At 31.1% G+C, this 21,120-nt stretch overlaps 1 protein-coding gene across 7 annotated transcripts in view; it reads left to right on the top strand.

The window, feature by feature from the left end:
- The window catches only part of LOC143067366 (uncharacterized), a 189,443-nt gene that overhangs the window by 160,031 nt on the left and 8,292 nt on the right, over positions 1-21,120 (top strand). For 4 of the 7 annotated variants that reach the window (XM_076240566.1, XM_076240569.1, XM_076240563.1 and 1 more), the window contains exons 2-7: positions 10,654-10,809; positions 11,422-11,527; positions 16,154-16,244; positions 16,648-16,793; positions 19,167-19,305; positions 20,379-20,564. In XM_076240566.1, the coding sequence (XP_076096681.1) occupies positions 10,698-10,809; positions 11,422-11,527; positions 16,154-16,244; positions 16,648-16,793; positions 19,167-19,305; positions 20,379-20,564 (780 nt within the window). In that variant the 5' untranslated portion in view covers positions 10,654-10,697. Of the gene's footprint in view, positions 1-79; positions 268-10,051; positions 10,198-10,653; positions 10,810-11,421; positions 11,528-16,153; positions 16,245-16,647; positions 16,794-19,166; positions 19,306-20,378; positions 20,565-21,120 lie in introns of those variants that run through there. The other 3 variants (XM_076240564.1, XM_076240565.1, XM_076240567.1) reach the window with 2 other exon arrangements.

The raw sequence follows: 21,120 nt of genomic DNA, 5'->3' as shown, positions 1-21,120 counted from the left end.
TAAGCTCTGAAGAGCTTTTAAAACCGACATAACAACAAGTTAAACAAAACATAACACAAAATATTAACTGGTTTTGCAGGCCATTGGCATGAGCAAATGATAAGCTGCCAGACCAAGAATTTAGTTCTAGAATTGATTTAAAGATGATTGCTTACGAAGCTCATCTGACAGCTCATTCCAAAACCTAGCATCTGCATACCTGAAAGGTTGTAGGCCATATGCAGTTGTTCTAACGTGATGGTTGGCTGTATTCTCATATCTGAAAGAGTAAGTGTTTTCCTCTATGTGTATCAAATCATGGAGATAAATGTATACAGGACAATCTTTATTAATAATTTTGAAAACTTCAATTGCCAATGATCGCATTCTTCTTATTTTAAAGATGGTAATTTTGATTTGCAGAGTAGCTAGATAGATAGTTTATTCTCATAAAACCATGCAAGTACAAAGGTTACAGAGAAAATGATGAGAAATAGTAAAAATTTACCTTGGATAACAGACAGTATTAGACGGCAAATGAAAAAGTACAAGAAAAAATATCAAAAGTACAAATTGAAAGGCAAAGGGAAACTAGACCAACTTAAAAAATTGAAACATGATATACAAAAACAACAAAGAACATCTTATTGGAATTATATTGAAAATATGATATGTGGGATACCAGTTGATGAAAACCCTACAACTATATCAAAGAGCTTCCCAAAAAATCTGTTCAGTTACATAAAAACACAAAAGTCTGAAAGCTCTAACATACCACCACTCCGAAAAGAGGGCTCACTAACATCTGACTCGAAAGCAAAAGCTAATATTTTAAATGAACAGTTCGAAAAAGCATTTACACCTGTAACAGATGACCCAATACCAGACAAGGGCGTCAGTAAACATCCACAGATGCCTGATATTAAGATACAAAAACAAGGCATAGAAAAACTCCTAAATAATATCAACATAAACAAAGCTGCTGGGCCTGATCTCATTCATGGTAAAATTTTAAAAGAGTGTAAATCATCTATCTCTCCCATCTTATCCATCATATTTCAAACATCACTGAACTCTGGAAAGATCCCAGATGACTGGCGTCACGCAAGTGTATGTCCAGCATTTAAAAAAGGTGACAAACACGATCCCATAAACTATCGCCCAATATCATTGACTTGCATCTGCTGCAAACTATTAGAACATGTTGTAGCTAGTAGCATTATGAAACATCTGGAAAAAAATAAAATACTATATGAATTACAACATGGTTTTCGATCCTCCCGCTCCTGTGAAACTCAGCTAATATCATTTATTCAAGATCTTGCAAATTCAAATAATAAAAACATCCAAATAGACATCATAATAATGGATTTTGCAAAAGCATTTGATAAAGTTTCACACCACCACCTCATGTATAAAATTGGTTTCTATGGTATAAATTGTAATGCATATTATTGGATTCAAGATTTCTTAACAAACAGAACACAAACAGTAGTCCTTGAAGGTGAAACATCAAATAAAATTCCTGTAACATCTGGGGTACCTCAAGGCACAGTGCTTGGTCCAATTTTATTTTTAATCTTCATTAATGATTTGGCAGAATATATTGAACACAGTACATTAAGATTGTTTGCAGATGACAGCATTATTTATAGGGAAATTAAAAAAAACAGATGACACATTTAAATTACAGTCTGACTTAGAAGCGGCCGGCAGGTGGGAGCAGGACTGGCTCATGCATTTTCACCCTGATAAGTGCAACATTCTCAGTGTAACCCAAAAACGCAAACCTTTAGACTTTACCTATAAATTACACAATCACTCTTTAGAAAAAGTTGACTCTACAAAATATTTAGGCCTAACTCTTCAATCAAATTTAAAATGGGACAAACATATAGATAACATGACATCAAAAGCAAACCAGTCCCTTGGATTTATTCGTAGAAACCTAAAAATAGCATCACCGAAAGTTAAAGCTCATGCATATAAAGCTCTTGTCCGACCAAAATTAGAGTACTGCTCAACAATTTGGGACCCACATCAAAAACAACAAACTCTACAAATTGAAAAGGTTCAGAGAAGAGAAGCACGCTTCTCATGCAACCGCTTCCATAACACCAGCTCAGTTACTGAAATGATGACAGACCTAAATTGGTACCCACTCGAAATTAGGCGTTTACGATACAGACTTGTTTTCTTTTACAAAATTATTCATGAAATTGTTGCAGTTCCTACACATAATCTTTTGATCCCACTTGACAATAGAACCAGACATAGCAATCCACACTCATTTAGGCAAATACAAACATCTAAAGACAGTTATAAATATTCATTTTATCCACGAACAGTTATAAATTGGAATCATCTGCCACAACAAATAGTATCATGCAGTACAGTAGAGGGATTCAAGAGTATGATCTCAGAATCTGCTCTCATCCCCATATTCTATCCCTAACTATTCTGTTATCAAATGTATATAGTTTTATCACAATTTATTTTTTTCAAATGTACATACGTTATGTTGATTTTTTGATTTTGTTATTTTTGATTTTTTGTTGCTAAATTAGTGTAAATTATAAATTTTATAGTCGACGCCCGGCGAATAATCTTCAATATTTGAAGGATCGCTAGAAACCTAAAGAAGAAGAAGAGAAGTTAAAAAAAATAGTATACATAAAAATAAAAAATGCATTAAAAATGCATAAAATTCAAAATTTCGGATGAGATAACATATAAAAGAATATATATATAGACTTATATAGTCAAATGTAAAAGCTAAAATTGTATAAAGAAATACTTTCTATAACATAATAAGTATGTTAAATAAATTATGGTTGTTAAGAAGGAGTGAGCTTACTATTAATACATCTTATAAAATTGCAGAGGTTTCTTAGTGTCTTTGGTTTTTTTGAATTAAACAGTTTGTTGAATGTAAAAATGTTATGTCTTGGTATTAGTCCATTTGGAATAAATCTTCTTCTTTCATCTTGTAAAGCCGGGCAAACGAAAATATCTAGCTAGATCTTCATTATTTGCTGAATGGTCTTCATAGATTAGTGCTCAATTCTCTTGAATTTTCTATATCTTTTTTTGTAATTAACTCCTCACAAAAGTGCCAATATAGTGGTCAGTAATTAAAGTTGGACATTATTAAAGAATAATAAATTGTTAATTTTCTGAGTTTAGTCAAGTGTTTACCTATTCTTTTTAATACATTTAATTTTTTGGATTCTTTTTTACATATTATAGAGACATGTTCATTGAAATTTAGTTTAAAATCTATTGTTACACCTAGAAGTTTAAATGTTATCTTCACATTCTATTTCATTACCTTCTAATTTAAATTTTAGGGTTTTGTCTTTAGTTTTTTTACTTACAGCTATTGCTTGAAATTTTTCTGGATTAGCTTTCACTTTATTATATATGTAGGACTCTAAAGTGCGATGGGAACGCTAAAGTACGATGGTTACGCTAAAGTGCGATGGTCTACGCTAAAGTGCGATGGTCCGCGAAAGTATAGACGTAATGAATGTACAATGGATTATGACGTGAACAGTCTTTTATACAAACACAAAAATGAACATGTCGAAAGATAAATGTAGAATATTTGATTAACAACTTTAAACCAAATGTCCATGACTTTCTCAATTTAAACATGAGCGTGCTTTGTCGGCTGAGGCCAATGTGTTTTTGGGGGATGCTGGAAGAATTACTTGAGTCCTGCATGTGATCAGCTTACTATACAGATACAAAGGAATACGCATAAGTATCCTTTATCCTATTTCTAAAAGAAGCGTACGGATACATTGAAATAATTGCTTATGTTGCAGTTTACTTTGCGGTAATCGTTAAAATATTGTCGAATTTATTGAAAATTAAAGTCGGTAAAATAAAGGTACTTGTTTTCATGCGTAAATCATAAATTGTCTGCTGAAAAATAGTGTGTACATTGTAGGACATACACCTGTATTTGTACTCACTGCGAGAAAGCTCAGAGAACCCTGCATTCCTCTGTCATATAAAGTTAACGGAATGTTTTAAACAAATAAATTTTTCACAATGAACGAATTTTGTGTTTGTAAATTACAATGACGAATTTAAGGGGAGATCTTTACATAAGTGATAGACTGTGTGAACGGCAAACTACGCTAATTATCCAAATGTTTGATACCGGCCCACATTTAACCATATATAGATTTTTGTCACAACTAAATTACCATTTTGGCAATTATTTACGCGGTCGTTCTTCTTAATTTAGAAACAATCACTTAACACTACTGCAGACCAAACCATTAAAATTCCATTAAAATACCATTAAAATACCATTAACAAACCATTAAATCTCATGAATTCATTAAAATCGCCCATTACTTTTTGTCAGAAAATAATAATAGTTTTGTAAAATATGCCATTAAAATAAAGATTAATGGCAAGCATCAATGAAACTTCCATTACTTTTTCATTAATTTTACTGGAATAGTTCTCTCTTCACGAGATTATTAAGATAATGATGGGCATTATTTTTCTGTAGAAAAAAAAGAAACGCCTATGAAAGTGATAAATAATATCAAACTAATGGCCATTAAATCAAATCAAATCAATGTTATGACTTCTGTTATTTTTAATGGCCATTTATTAGTACAAACCATATATAAGGACCCATTACTATACATAACTTATATATTAATGCCCATTACTTGACATTATTTAAATGTTTTTATTTTAATGACCATTAACCAACCTGATTTATAAATCAATGTCTATTACTTAACATGATTTTTATATTAATGCCCATTTCATGTCTTTTCCATACTCCTAGCTATAGGTGACAGGTTCTTTATTACTATGTAAGATTTTGTGTTTGTTGTCCTTTTCACAGTACCAAAGTTTGAAACCAGGGTCAAACACTGGAATTGCAAATGTTTCTATGCATGCATGAGATTTATAACCTGAACTTGAGCGTATATGATGAAGGAAGTTACTAATTTGTCAAAAAAAAATAACTTTCCAGAAGAAACCTTCACTTCTGGATTTCCTTTCAAAACACACAAAAGACGAATCGGTTTTCAACATTACTGATCTGGAACTATTATAGTTATATATAAGAATATTTAATAATTTTTTCTGTACCATGATGAATTTCATGATGGAAATAATATTTTTGATTGCTGCTGTTCATCTGATTACATTCTCCTTCACAATTCTTATGTAGAGTTCCATTTTCAGATTTAGATAAAACAACTAATTCCCAACCTAACAAAACAAAGAAAAAAGATCTTGTATTACTACCCTTGCTACTATATATAAATACAAATGTATGAAATCACATATGACATAATAATTTCATATATTATCATATGTGACTATAAAGTCTCCTTCTATCTAAACTAAAATCAAAAACCAGGAGAAAAACACTATATATTCATATTGCTTGGAGTGCAAGATTCCTATAAAAAAACTATACCCACAAACCGTCTCAAATACGACAAGCTTTTTAGAAAGGCTATTACTTGTAAGGTTGATCGCACATTAACTGGCCACCCGCTGATTGATACTTCGACACAAAGTTTGTGTAGATAAGATTGAAACAACAGCAGGGGCCCAGTTTAGATCGCACAGAACATATTTAGAAAATTAAACTTGGTAAATTTTGACAGACCCAAAATTCCGGATAAATAATATGGGGACGAAGTCCCCAATAACAGTAGAAAATTAATTCCCGATGTTTTTTTTTTTTTTTTTTTTTATTGATTTTTCTACTGTTATTGGGGACTTCGTCCCCATATTAGCCGACAATGAAGATTGCATGCAAATGTTGAGTCTCAAAGTTCACTCCAAAATTTGCTCTCAAAGTCCAGACGTTATAACCTCGTAGGAAGGTGTCCCAAATAAAAAAGCTTTGCAAGACGTCATTATTATTTGGACTAGTGTACACCTTGCAAGGTTTCCATGCCTGTCAGACAGTTTTCACTTAACCTCAACCTCATTTCATGGATTTGTGAACAGGGTTAAGTTTTCGTGGTAATGTCCATATCACTGGCAGGCCTTGTGTCATCTGACTTTGGTCATATTTTCATGATACAGTGATCAAAATTGGGTTTTTGTGTTTTGGTTTATTTGTCAAAGGTGAGTCGGACAGCACTTTAAATTGGACCCCACCATGCATAAATTTGAATATTTCCATTAATTGCTCAGGTTATCTTTCTAAAATAACCACCACCGATCAAATCCAATTAAAAGAGCCTTCCATCCCCCTACAGTCCCTATAATTAATTCAGCAGTGCCTTCCGACCCCCCTTTTTACAATTAATACTGGAACCCTAATATATTATATATGAATTATAAATACTTAATGAAATGATTGTAAGGTGTATATATTTGACTCTGGCAGGATTCATGATCATCTGCTTTAATATGTATATGCCAATCGTGTAAATCATCAGGCCATTAAAGTAACAAGCCAGCCATTAAAGTGTTTTTAAAATTTGTGGCTTGTAAAGAGTTAAATGGCCATTAAAATACAAACACACCATTAAAGTACAAACCAGCAAATAAAGAAGAAATGATCCATCGATTGAGATTATAATGGCCGTTACATTCTTTTATAGATGAATCATTACTTTTTCATGCCAAATTTAATGGTTATTTTTTAATGCGCACTATTATGACTATCTAGTCGTTTTAATTGCCATTAAAATGCAGGAATGGCCATTAAAAATCCCATAGAAATAATGGTGCTATTAATAACGGTTACATTTAATGCACATTAAAATTTTGAAAACAGAATTCATGCCCATTAACTGGCTTTATTTAATGGTTAATATTCATTTTTTTTAATGGCAAGTCGATCAATTTAATGACAATTTACCAAATTAAATGTAACCGTAATTAATAGACCTAATTTAATGGGTATATTCAATGGCTCATTAATGGGTATTCTCACAGTAGTGTAAGCCTACCGGTATACGTAATTATAAACATTGATAAAGCCTATCACATACATTGTACATGTATGTAATAAAACCTTATCATACTAGCTTTTGCAAAAAGACTATTTATTACATCCGTATTCTTTAAAGTTTTTAGCCCTTTAACATTACCCTTTTGGTCCATCGCACTTTAGCGTGATACACCATCGTACTTTAGCGAACAAACAGCCGTCGCACTTTAGCGTGAGACACCATCGTACTTTAGCGTAGACCATCGCACTTTAGCGTGACCATCGCATTTTAGAGTACCATCGCACTTTAGAGTCCTACATATATACTTTCATCTTCTAAAGTTTTAATTAATTTATCTCAATCTTTATCTGCGTATGAAAGGGTGTTGTCATCTGCATAATTATAGAGTTCACTTCTATGAATAAAATAGAAAATGTCACTTAAAAAAATATTAAATAATGTCAGCCCTAATATTGACCCTTGTGGCACCCTTTAAACATTGTTTGCCAATAGTTTGAATTAGTACCTACTTTAACAAACTGTTTTCTTTTAGTTAAATAGCTTTCCAAAAGTTTAAGAGATGAGGCGGAAGCACCATAGGATTTTAATTTTAGTAAGAGGAGGTCATGGGGTAGGCAGTCTAAAGCCTCGGACAAGTCCTTTTAATATAGCTGCTACATATTTATTCTGATCTAAAGCCTTTTTCCAATCTTCAATTATTTTTAATAAACATGATAAAGCGGTATGGCATCCATATCCTTTTTGAAAAGCTGACAGAAAAATGTGGAAAAATGAATTAAAATATTCCACAAGTTGATTTTCTATAGACCTATCAAAAAATTTTGAAATCATGGGTAATATAAGGTCTATAGTTTCCTTAATCAAGAGTGTTTGATTTTTTATGCAGAGGTATTACTTGTGCTTCTTTTAATTTATCTGGGAAAACAGCTGATTCAAATGATTTATTTATTAGTTTAGAAAATTGGACTGGATATTTCAGATTCGGATAATTTTAGTATTTTTGAAGAGATTCCATCTTTTCCTGTTGCCTTTTTGATGCTAATTTTATTGATTTGTTTTTTAACATGATCTGAATTTACTGGGCTAAAATTTAGTTCTTCTTTTTCTGGTTTCTTTTCTTTTGGATGATGTTCATCTATTAAAGTCTATCTATTGAGCCGATTTCTTTGGCAACATTTATAAAATAATATTAAATAATTCCACAACTTCATTTTAATTGTTAATTATCTTATTTTCTTCACTAAGAATTAGGTCTTTTGAAAAATGTAAACCTTTGTTTGTTAGGAAGGGCTTGATTGTTGGCCATAATCCTTTGCTGTTAGGTCCTCCTTTGATCTTTCCATGAAATAGATATTTACTCTAATTCTGACTTCTTGGTGTCATACATGTAAATGTATTTCAAATACAATCTAACAAAAATAAAGATCATATGTCAAAACCTTTCTTTTTGGGATCTGACACTGCTTCATTCTACTTTCTGTTTTAAGGTTTATCATAACCTTTTCAGGGGCGTAGCTAGGCAATTTTGATGTGTACATAATGCCGAAGAAGGAAGTCATACGGCAGGGGGTCTAGGGGCCGCTCAAGGCCCCAAGAAGCTCTGGGGTAAATGGTGCAAAATCCTGCATTCTCGCAATTTCCGAGGACTTAAAATGACCTCTCAGAAATCTTACTTTCAGGAGAAACAAGTCAACTTTGGAAATAAATAATCAGAGAAAAACAAAGAAACCCGTACTGTTGGCTTAACAATTTTTTTTCCTTATGTGTAGTGGATTAAAATGGCTTGATTAGGTATATTTTATTTGTTACCTAATCATGCTGAACCCACTTTACATAATTGAACAAACTAACTTCTAAGCCGACACTGTGCTACTTAAATGGTATTTTTTTTATTGAGAAAATACATAAAATAAAAATTTGAATCAAATATCTTTATGTTTTATTTTATGAGTGAACAAGCAGTGTTTTTCAGCTTTTTTTTTTTCTCAAAGTTAATTCTGAAAAATCAATGCCCATTTCCTTTCTTCTTTCCTACTAAAGATGTCCCAGATAGTGTCTGCTTTAATTTATTTGTCTCGGTATATGTTCAAAAGACCGAGTCCAGATAAATGATTCGTTTTCATTGTATTTCTCAAGTAGGTCTTCACTCTTCTTATAGTACTAAAAGACCGTTCTGCCATTGCCATCAAGACCAGCATACATGCAAATACGTTTAGTATCTGAAAGATTCCTGGGTATAAATCCTTGTTTGTAACATTTCATGTTTCCTGCAGGTTGTTAGGAATGTTATCAAAATCTCCAGTCCATTTTGCTAACCATCTCCGAATTTCAGATCGAAATTTGTTTTTTGTAACATGGGCATCATCTGCATATTCATTAAAGATTATGTCCCCAACAGCTAAAGTAAGTTGGTCAACGTTTTTTGGGATTAACTTTTGTCTGACATAACGTGGCTTTGCTGTCAGAAGTCTTGTATTCAACTCTGCTATCAAATGATCGACAAAAGGTAGATACATGTTCAGTTTCCAGTATTCAGAAGGGGTTTACGCTGGAATGAAATGGGAAGACTAGTTTTCAGAAATGAATATAGCTACAAAGTGATCATTAACATATTTGTATTTTTTTTTTATTTACTTCATTACTTTAGTTTTATTCCTACTAGATTTACCATATTTTTATTTTTGTGAAATTTTCGATGTGTACGCAACTGCGTTTTTGTGTATGTGTTGCTACATGTATGCGCCTGCTTTTGGCTAAAATGCACAGGCACTTGTCTCAGAATTTTTTTTCTCCTATTTACCTTTATATATAAAGGTATATAGGAATTTGATTTTCTCAGATGAGTGCCTGTGCTGAAATGGCTGTATTTACACCATCAATTTTACTTTGAGTGCAGATAAACCTGTGCACCTGTGAAAGTTTTAGGGCATGGCTGTATCTAAATAATAAAATTTTAAATGCATCTAATGTTTCAGAAAATTATAAACTTTTCTGGATTTTGCTATCCATTTTTTTATTTCATTCCTGCAGAAGGTGCAAAAATAAACTAAGTTGGGAAAATGTTTGAGAAGCTCCCCTCATACAATCGATATTGTGAGTAGTATAGATTTAAATGGACAATAGATGTACAATAGACACCTGCAAACAATAGATGTTTTAAACTGTGTAACTGAGTGGACCGTATAAACTGAAACTTGTGTGTTTGTTTATTTTAACATCTTCTGCCAACTGGAAAAAAATGCACATCAAAATCTAGGTAAGTTATTAATTTTCTGAAACATGAACTTCATAAAACTTTTATATACCTAGGTCCTGCCATGCCTTATAAGTTTCCTAGATGCATCAGTTTGTCTGTACTCATTGTAGTTTTTTTTTGTGTAAAAACAGCCATATTTTTCAATTCCATCAGATGAACCTAAAAGACATGCTGAAATTGTCTATTTTTTTAATGTAATAATACACTACAATAATAATTTGAAGGCAGGAATTTCATTTGCTCATTTAAATATCAGAATAGAAAGTATGACACAGAGATAGGTTATCATCCTTGTAAGGAAAGCATGGTCTCAGGATCTGTATAGATCAGATTGATTTTAATCACTCGGTCTGTATTAAAAAAAGTTGTATGCAATGTTTTTTGAATCAATTTATAAACTTTATAACATGACTAAAGAAATGGTTCAAATAACAAACCTTATATTCTTTGCTACAGGAAAATTTAGTTGCACAATAAAGACATTATAATACAGAACACAGATGATGGCACAGCAATACAATTCTCAACAACAAGGACAACTATTATGGACCAGACAAGTTGAAATAGCCAGCACAGCAGAACAAAATGCTTCTGAATTTGATATCAACACAGGTGACTGAGTGTAGAATTTATTAAAAGCTATCAATACATACAAAATACACATATATCTGCAAATCAATGTATCAAGGGACTTAAGTTCCATACATGTGTAGGGTTAAAATTGGCCCAAAGATTTTTATATTTTTCCAATCAGGCCATAATGCTACAAATTTCACATAAATATAGTTATATATCACTATTGACACAAAATAACTTTATTTTGGCCCATCATATTAATATTGGCGAAGTATTGACTCTCTAAGTATGCATCATTCACTCTAATAAACATCAGTTTTTATCAAATATTTAAAATTCTTAACATTTTCAAGCATAAATTACTTTGGCCGACACTCAAGAACCAGAAAGTTTTAGTGTCTTGGGATTCAGTATAATCATTTGCAACTATAAATATTAACAAATTCATGCATGCTACAAATAGATAAAACAAACTAGACTACATTTGGTATCTGCAGAGGTTTAGTTCTACAGAACAAATAGTCAAATGGTTGAAGAAGTTGAAGGATGAAACCTATTTGTTGATGGATTTTACTTATTGATGCATTAACAGTTGAACTGAATTAATTCATCATACAAAAAATGATGTTAAATTTGATATTATTTTAGAGATAACAAGACAACATTGGAAAATCCAAGATGGAATTATTAACTGCAGGAACAAACAATGTATGAAAAAGTTTTCCCTGATAGAAAGAATACATCATTGTAGAAGGTAAAGTTTGAGACATCCCTGATAGAAAGTATACACAATTGTAGTAGGTAAAGTTTGAGACATCCCTGATAGAAAGAATACATCATTGTAGAAGGTAAAGTTTGAGACATCCCTGATAGAAAGAATACATCATTGTAGAAGGTAAAGTTTGAGACATCCCTGATAGAAAGAATACACCATTGTAGAAGTTAAAGTTTGAGACACCCTGATAGAAAGAATACATCATTGTAGAAGGTAAAGTTTGAGACATCCCTGATAGAAAGAATACACCATTGTAGAAGGTAAAGTTTGAGACATCCCTGATAGAAAGAATACACAATTGAAGAAGGTAAAGTTTGAGACATCCCTGATAGAAAGAATACACCATTGTAGAAGGTAAAGTTTGAGACATCCCTGATAGAAAGAATACATCATTGTAGAAGGTAAAGTTTGAGACATCCCTGATAGAAAGAATACACCATTGTAGAAGGTAAGGTTTGAGACATCCCTGATAGAAAGAATACACCATTGTAGAAGGTAAAGTTTGAGACATCCCTGATAGAAAGAATACATCATTGTAGAAGGTAAAGTTTGAGACATCCCTGATAGAAAGAATACACCATTGTAGAATGTAAAGTTTGAGACATCCCTGATAGAAAGAATACATCATGGTCGTAGGTAAAGTTTGAGACACCCCTGATAGAAAGAATACACCATTGTAGAAGGTAAAGTTTGAGACATCCCTGATAGAAAGAATACACCATTGTAGAAGGTAAAGTTTGAGACATCCCTGATAGAAAGAATACATCATTGTAGAAGGTAAAGTTTGAGACATCACTGATAGAAAGAATACACCATTGTAGAAGGTAAAGTTTGAGACATCCCTGATAGAAAGAATACATCATGGTAGAAGGTAAAGTTTGAGACATCCCTGATAGAAAGTCATTATCCCACAAATTATTCATACCAAGACTTTGTATCAATCTTTTTACATATGTTGCCCAATTCATACATTTTGAACAATTGAACACAAGTTCTTTATAACAAGGCCTTAATATGAGACCGGCATTACCTGTAAATTGGGACGAAGTCTGTATGAATTATTATACGACCGCAAAATTTGAAAAATTTTTCGTCGTATATTGCTATCACGTTGGTGTCGTCGTCGTCGTCGTCGTCATCGTCGTCGTCCAAATACTTTTAGTTTTCGCACTCTAACTTTAGTAAAAGATAATAGAAATCTATGAAATTTTAACACAAGGTTAATGACCACAAAAGGAAGGTTGGGATTGATTTTGGGAGTTTTGGTCCCAACATTTTAGGAATAAGGGGCCAAAAAGGGCCCAAATAAGCATTTTCTTGGTTTTCGCACTATAACTTTAGTTTAAGTTAATAGAAATCTATGAAATTTTGACACAAGGTTTATGACTACAAAAGAAAGGTTGGGATTGATTTTGGGAGTTTTAGTTCCAACAGTTTAGGAATTAGGGGCCAAAAAAGGGCCCAAATAAGCATTATTCTTGGTTTTCGCACAATAACTTTAGTTTAAGTAAATAGAAATCTATGAAATTTAAACACAAGGTTTATGACCATAAAAGGAAGGTTGGTATTGATTTTGGGAGTTTTGGTCCCAACAGTTTAGGAATAAAGGGCCCAAAGGGTCCAAATTAAACTTTGTTTGATTTCATCAAAAATTGAATAATTGGGGTTCTTTGGTATGCCGAATCTAACTGTGCAGATTCTTAATTTTTGGTCCCGTTTTCAAATTGGTCTACATTAAGGTCCAAAGGGTCCAAAATTAAACTTAGTTTGATTTTAACAAAAATTGAATCCTGGGGGTTGTTTGATATGCTGAATTTAGAAATGTACTTAGATTTTTAATTATTGGCCTAGTTTTCAAGTTGGTCCAAATGGGGGTCCAAAATTAAACTTTGTTCATCAAAAATTTAATAAATGCGTTCTTTGATATGCCAAATCTAACTGTGTATGTAGATTCTTAATTTTTGGTCCAGTTTTCAAATTGGTCTACATTAAGGTCCAAAGGGTCCAAAATTAAACTAAGTTTGATTTTAACAAAAATTAAATTCTTGGGCTTATTTGATATGCTTTATCTAAATATGTACTTTGATTTTTGATTATGGGCCAAGTTTTCAAGTTGGTCCAAATCAGGATTCCATATCAAGTATTGTGCAATAGCAAGAAATTTTCAATTGCACAGTATTGCACAATAGCAAGAAATATCTAATTGCACAATATTGTGCAATAGCAATTAATTTTCAATTGGAGATATCTTTCTTTGTATAGAATAGAAGTTGATAATATATGTTGGAAATTTGCCAGACATGACTATGATGTCATTTTCTATTTTTATTTGCCAATAACTTTATGTAAATAACTTCAATGGAAATTTGCCAATATAAAATGTTGCTGATGAAGCTTTTTTTCCTTATCTTATCTAAAATGTTTTTAGATAATGTATGTTGGACATTTGCCAGACATGACTATGATGTCATTTTCTATTTTTATTTGCCAATAACTTTATGTAAATAACTTCATTGGAAATTTGCCAATATAAAATATTGCTGATGAAGTTTTTTTTTATTGTTTTATACAATAAACAATGTATATTCACTTTTACTACCAACCAATCTTTACCATTCAGTGATAACAAGCACTTTATTCTACACTTTAATATTTTATGATGTATTTAAAAGAGTAGTTATTGTTGCAAACTCCATTAGAAATTTGAATTGATATCAGTTTTGGAAAAAGGGAAACGGGGATGTGAAAAAAAGGGGGGGGGGGGGTTTAAATTTTTCTCATTTCAGATTTCATAAATGAAAAGAAAATTTCTTCAAACATTTTTTTGAGAGGATTAATATTCAACAGCATAGTGAATTGCTCAAAGGCAAAAAAAATATTTTAAGTTCATTAGACCACATTCATTCTGTGTCAGAAACCTATGCTGTGTCAACTATTTAATTTTAGATTTAAAAAGTTTGAAGAAGAAATCTTTAATTGATTTGTAAAATCTTGACATTTGTTTTGTGTAAAAAAAAAACATGTAATGTCAAAAATTTGATCACAATCCAAATTCAGAGCTGTATCACGCTTGAATGTTTTGTCCATACTTGCCCCAACTGTTCAGGGTTCGACCTCTGCGGTCGTATAAAGCTGCACCCTGCGAAGCACCTGGTTTTTTTGTAACTTAAATATTTGTTAAAAAAAAGAAACGGAAATACCGTAACGTTTCTGATTTTGGTTCTGTTGTTAGGGATTTTAGTTGTGACGTTATTTAAGTTATGAGGTCATATGCAATGTAAACAAAGAAACACTATATATATCTATCATCAGGTAACGTTTTTTTCATATCAAGGAATTATTAAAAATGAAATTGGTATTGCGTTCCTTCCTATTTTATACTAGACTGATAAATATATATTTTACTCAAAGTTTCATACAAACAAGACTGGAAAAAGGAAGTACATTATAGATTTTTGTGCAGATGCGGGAATTTAAAACATGACATCAAAAAAATTGAACGATTTTGAGTTCATTACATGTAGTACAATGAAAATTTCGGGAAAATTTTCACGATTTTTTTTCTTTTTTTTTTTTTTTTTTATTGATTTTTCTACTGTTATTGGGGACTTTGTCCCCATAATATACAGTTGTCACTAATTAAAATTTTGAACCAAAATTTAAGTATTCTATAATTACGCTCATACTGCAGTGGAAATCTACCTTATTTCAAATAAAAATAAATCACATTTGAGGTCGTTTTTTTGACACTTAATAACATTTTGCAGTAGTCCAAATGGACCTTTTCTACCATAGGAGACTTGTGTACTCCCCATATCTCACACCCATACATTAATATACTACTAACATAAGTATCAAATAGACTAAGCATTGTAAATACATTTAAACCTAATGATGTAGTTCTCCTCATACTGAACATAGCTTTTCTACCTTGTTCTGCACAATGTTTCTGTTTAGTAAGAAATTTACAATTATAGGGTATTAATACACTTTAATAACAAAATTGTTCCACAATATCAATATTTGTGACCTGTTGATATTAATCTAGTTTGTTTATTAATCAGATTAACAGGGTTTTAAACATATCATGTCATCGATGCACAATAAGTTTTCAATTAAAAAGTTGGATTTAGATTCGAATGTATTTTTTTTAGGGATAATAAACCAACCACAAAATTTGTGAAAATAAATACACCACGAAAAATGGTACGATTACAGTATTTGATTTAAAGAGCTAAATACATGTCGCTAAATTTGGCCAAGAATCACAGAAAAACTTTCAATTTTAGACAAATTTATAAAAAATTATGAATTATATAAAAATGGTTAACTTAATATCAACTCTTCTTTGATGAGTGTTTGTTTAATATGGTTGATAATCTTTGTTCTTTATGATATGTTTACATGTTGTTTTAGACATCAAGCTGTAATCAGAATAGTTTTGCTATGGCAGAAAACACGATAACATGCTAATTTAAATCATCAAAAGTCATATTGTAACTGACTTTTCATATGATTGTTCGGTTATAATACATGTAATTAGCAAAAAAGTGGTTCTCTAAGAAGATGATTTATTTTACAATATGAACAAAAATCATTTTTTAGATGCGGTGACATATTCTGTAAAGAATGTGTGAGTTACCTGAGGAGACTGAATAAATTGGCACATCCAGACCCAGAGGGAAAGGCATATAAAGTAATTATTGTTATTTTTATGAAAGGACTGAAAACTGTATGACAAAAAAAGAATATATGTGTAGATAGATATTATATCCTATATGAACTGCAATATGAAAAGAGTGGAGATTTTTCTATAGACAAGTCTATTAATAAAATGTATAAAATGATAAATAACATCTTAATAATATAAATATGTATGTCATATTATGCTTCTGTTTTAATTGAAGTTTTTTTGCTGTTTATAAAAATATCATGTGGACTTAACTTAATTAAATACATTAGAAATCTTCAATGTTTTACATACGTATAGCTTACATAGTTTTGGGGGGAAACTTTTGTTTGTATTTACCTGTTATTTTGTGCTTTAATCGGTATAAGCAATCTAATGCAATAATAATTATTCTTATTCCTGGAATTAGGTTTGTAAGAAATGTTTTGATGAAGGTAAAAACTCGGAAGGACAGAAGAGAAGGTTGACAGAATATTTTTTTGCCTTGAGAAGACGGGCACAAGAAAACGCTATTGTGTCAGAGAATGGAAAGGTACGAGGGACATGGAGAGATAGGTAAAGATTCAACTTGATTTCATTTAGATTTTTGTCTTATTTTGTTTGATTCTTAATGTACATTTGCTGGAATCAAGGAGTTATGAGACCTATTTGAAGGATATATATGTAGGACTCAAATCTATGGCGGGTTCAAAATCTATGGCAGATTCCTTATCTATGGCAAATATGACATTACAAATAAAGGCAACAGTAGTATACCGCTGTTCAAAACTCATAAATCTATTGACAAAAAACAAAATCGAGGTATCAAACTAAAACTATGGGAAACGCATTAGATATTGGAGGAGAACAATGACACAACATTAAAATGTAACACACAGAGCAACGGACTAAGCATTAGACAAAATCCGATGAGAATAACCAATATAACATCAAAACCAAATACATGAATTTGGGAAACGTCAAACAAACCAAATCTATAGCAGATTTTTTTTTTCTCCAAATCTATGGCAGATTTAAGAATTATGTAATTTTCCGGGGAAAAAGAGTAGAATATGATGTCACAATAAAAATAACGCCATACAAGTTGTCGCCGACTTCAGCAAAATTGTTGGCTCTCTAAACATTCCTGGAATTCTGTTTAAAATACTCTGGAAGACACTTTCCATTTTCTTCTATAACAATTTGCCCATGGTTTAAAGGAAGATGTTTTCTTTTATCCATAAAAGGGGCATTAATAATGTGATGTACCATCCAAATCCCGTGATGAAGAAAGGCACAGCTGTATTTTGTAGTGGATATTTTGGGAACGGAGTTATATCAATATTTTAGGGTCTACGGCTGGCAAAGTATTTAAAGTTAGAAAATGAAATACAGGATACCACCTTGACTTAAATCGTCACTAGTTAAAAAAGATTGATTAATGCTGAAATAAATATTACGGTGAAAAGTCAAACTGTTTAAATTTTTATAAAAAAAAATGATTTCTTAATACTTGTGAAGGAACTTCAATTTTTTCTAGTTGTTTAAATTTACGGATTAAAAGGTACCATGTACAGATTAGGAAATGCTTATTTTTCCGGGGAATATTATTTTAATTCTGATTTCTGTACTATAGCTATATAGTATATCACCTGTCTTTTATACTTTTTTGATTGTTGACATCACTCATTCATTCATTCATTCATTCATTTTTTTATTTCCTCTATCAAGAGATTCAATGAACAACATATATGTTAACAAATTAAATTACAAAAGTTTATAACAAAACAAGCAACACAATACAATATTACAATATTACAATATTACAATATTACAATATTACAATAACTATAGCATATTACCAATGTCGATATTTACTGTTGTTATGTGCTTGCCCAAAAGAATGCAGTATAACTGTTCATCATCGTATGAAAATAGTTCGACAAATAATTCACGATTTGGTTGAACTTTTTGGAATTTCATTTCAAAAATGTTTATAGACATGCTTCGATTGTTGTACATTTGAAGTTATTTAAGACAAGTCAATGATTGTATACATGTATATGTACTGCCTTGTTCTATGTTTGCACAAAATCTTTCATGTATTTGGAAACAACAAAAATCCGCCATAGATTAGGAAATTACAAAACTCGCCATAGATAAGGGTTTAAAAAAATCTGCCATAGCTTTGAAACCCACCATAGATTTGAGTCCTACATATATGTTACAATCTGCTTTATTAATTTCAATAGAATTAAATAAAGATTTTAATGAAACAAATATATATATATATATACAGATACAAATAGTGTTTCTAAGACAGGAGTTTCTACAATACAGCTCAATTTTGTTCAATGTCAAAGTTGGAAAGTTAAAATATTAAAAGAAAATCAGTTTAAGCAAAAATACTCAATTAAATGAAGTAAAAACTGTAAATGTATCAGTTGACTCATACTTGCAAACACTGACTTCAGGGCAGATAGTACATTTTTTGAAGAACACTGACATACTATACCAATCCAGTGGTAGAAAATGCATGAAATGATTTCTGATACATGTTTCTAGAATAACCTTCATAAAGTATTTTTAAGACCAAAAGTTTGGAAAGTCAAGGATATAAAATGTAGGAGAGAATTTATAGATACACACATATCTCTGTAATAATGTAAGCAATGATTATCCTATTTGTTAGCAGTATTCAGATAATGAGTATCAAAAAGCACAAATTTGAGCCCTAATACTATCATCATGTTTTTTCTAGTTCCTTGCTAATAAAAAGATTGAATTTCTGTTGCCATACAAACTAATTAATTTTTTATTCTTTTTGAAGGACAGCGAACTTTTTCATTTCTCAAGAGTTGGTTAATTTGAGTTTTATAAAGACCTCCTATATGTTGATAAACAAATTTGTCCACTGAGATAAGTACTGAAAATCAGTTGATATTGCAGGTTGGATTTAGAAAAAGAAGTAAAAAGATTGCTAAATGGCTTCAAAGAAAGTATAGGAACATCAGAAATGAAGAGAACCATACATGAAATGACTAATATTGTATCAACACCAGCATGGCAGAAATCTACTTTTTGGTTGGTAGGTATAGATGGGTACAGGAAGAACATTTCAAACTTAAGAAAGGATAGATGGTTATATTGATCAATAATGCAATAACTTTCAGAAGTGAGAGAGTTTTTAAGAATGTTTTTTTAAGGTGGTACCTAACACTACAGGGAGATAACTCTGTAAAATCAGTTAAACGCTTTAATAACATTGTGTTGTTAAGGGAATATTAAGCTTCTCAATGATCAAAATTAGTGTTTGTCAAACTGCTATATAACCAGTGTAATTTTTCTGATAAAATGGTTGGTTCAATTTTTTTTAATGCTTTGTCAAAACTTTATGAAAATTAAACGAGCCAATTAATTTTAGTCAAAGTGTTGGGTACCACCTTAAGTCTCATCAGCATATAATCCATATTTGTTTCATAATTATGTAAGGAGAATTTACATTTGAGGATTTGTAATAATTTGTAACTTGAAAATGAAAATATTTGTACAAGACCATTAATTTTTTTAAACTAGTTGATGCTCTACATTATTACTCTGTATGTGTGCAACAAATTGTCAATTCTTTGTGTAAGTTTGCCATGTTACCAAAATAATGCCATTCGTCATAAATCAATGAATAGGTAGAAATAAAAACAAACAAAAACAAAATTGTTTTTATTACTGGTAGATAAATCGTTTTTCCTGTTTGAATGGTTTAACACTAGTAATTTTTGGGGCACTTTATAGCTTGCTGTTCGTTGTGAGCCAAGGCCTCGTGTTAAAGGCCGTACCTTGACCTATAATGGTTTACTTTTTTGTTACTATAAATTGTTATTTGGATGGAGAGTTGTCTCATTGGCACTTAAAAACACATCTTCCTATATCTATCAACATTTATTTCTGTAAGTTGAAAAAAATGTGATTCAAGGCCATTCAAACCCCAAATTGTACCTTCTTTGAGATAAAATTGCTACCCCCAAAAAAACAATACACTTTTTCAAATAAAGTAGTGTTTAGTCTTTATGTTAAAATGTAAATGTTAATAAAACTTTGGCAAAAATTTCTGATGACCATGATTTAAATACCAATCAAATACACCAAGATGATTTTGTTTTTCAGCAAGAAAACATGGCAAATCAATGCCAAAAATGTCAACAGAAATTTAACTTGGTTCGCAGTAAACATAACTGTAAATTATGTGGGAGGGCTGTATGTAAATCTTGTTCTTTCAAAGATGTCATATTATATCTACCTGATGATGAGGACACCAAGGAACCTCGACTGTCCGTCATTAAAGTTATAGGGGTAAGTAGTATTGTAATAATAAAGACAGCTAACAGTGATTAATGATGATGAGGCTTAATTGCCATTTCAACCATTTTACTATTGTTTTTTTTATTTTTTTACTTTGAACTTGACCTTTTTATATGCTGTTAAATATAGGTTTCATTCTTTATAGTTCCCAAAGCCAATATCATTTTTGTGTATCATGTGACATTAAATACGCATTGTCAATGGTTTGAGCAGCACCATTATGTTTTCTATGAGTAATACTAAGATGCAGAATGTAAGCGTGAACAATGAGGTATATTTTAATGATTTTCTGTATGAAATCTTTAGATGGTTCAAGATAGAGCATTTCTGCCATTATTAAAAATTTGAAATAAGACTTATAAAAATAAATCATTCTGCATATTCAGAGAAAAAAAATTTGTGATATTTCTTGATCTTAATTCTTCATTGGTTTAAATACATTTATGATGTTCAATTGTGTTGCCTTACTCTGATTTTGCTATTGTGCTTTCATGCCTTTCAAGAATCTGTGGGTAAATCTTTGAAAAAGTAAAATTAAGATTGCCTT

Source organism: Mytilus galloprovincialis, chromosome 3, assembly GCF_965363235.1.
Source record: "Mytilus galloprovincialis chromosome 3, xbMytGall1.hap1.1, whole genome shotgun sequence".
Lineage (NCBI taxonomy): Eukaryota > Metazoa > Mollusca > Bivalvia > Mytilida > Mytilidae > Mytilus > Mytilus galloprovincialis.
This window is presented reverse-complemented; position numbering and strand designations above follow the sequence as displayed.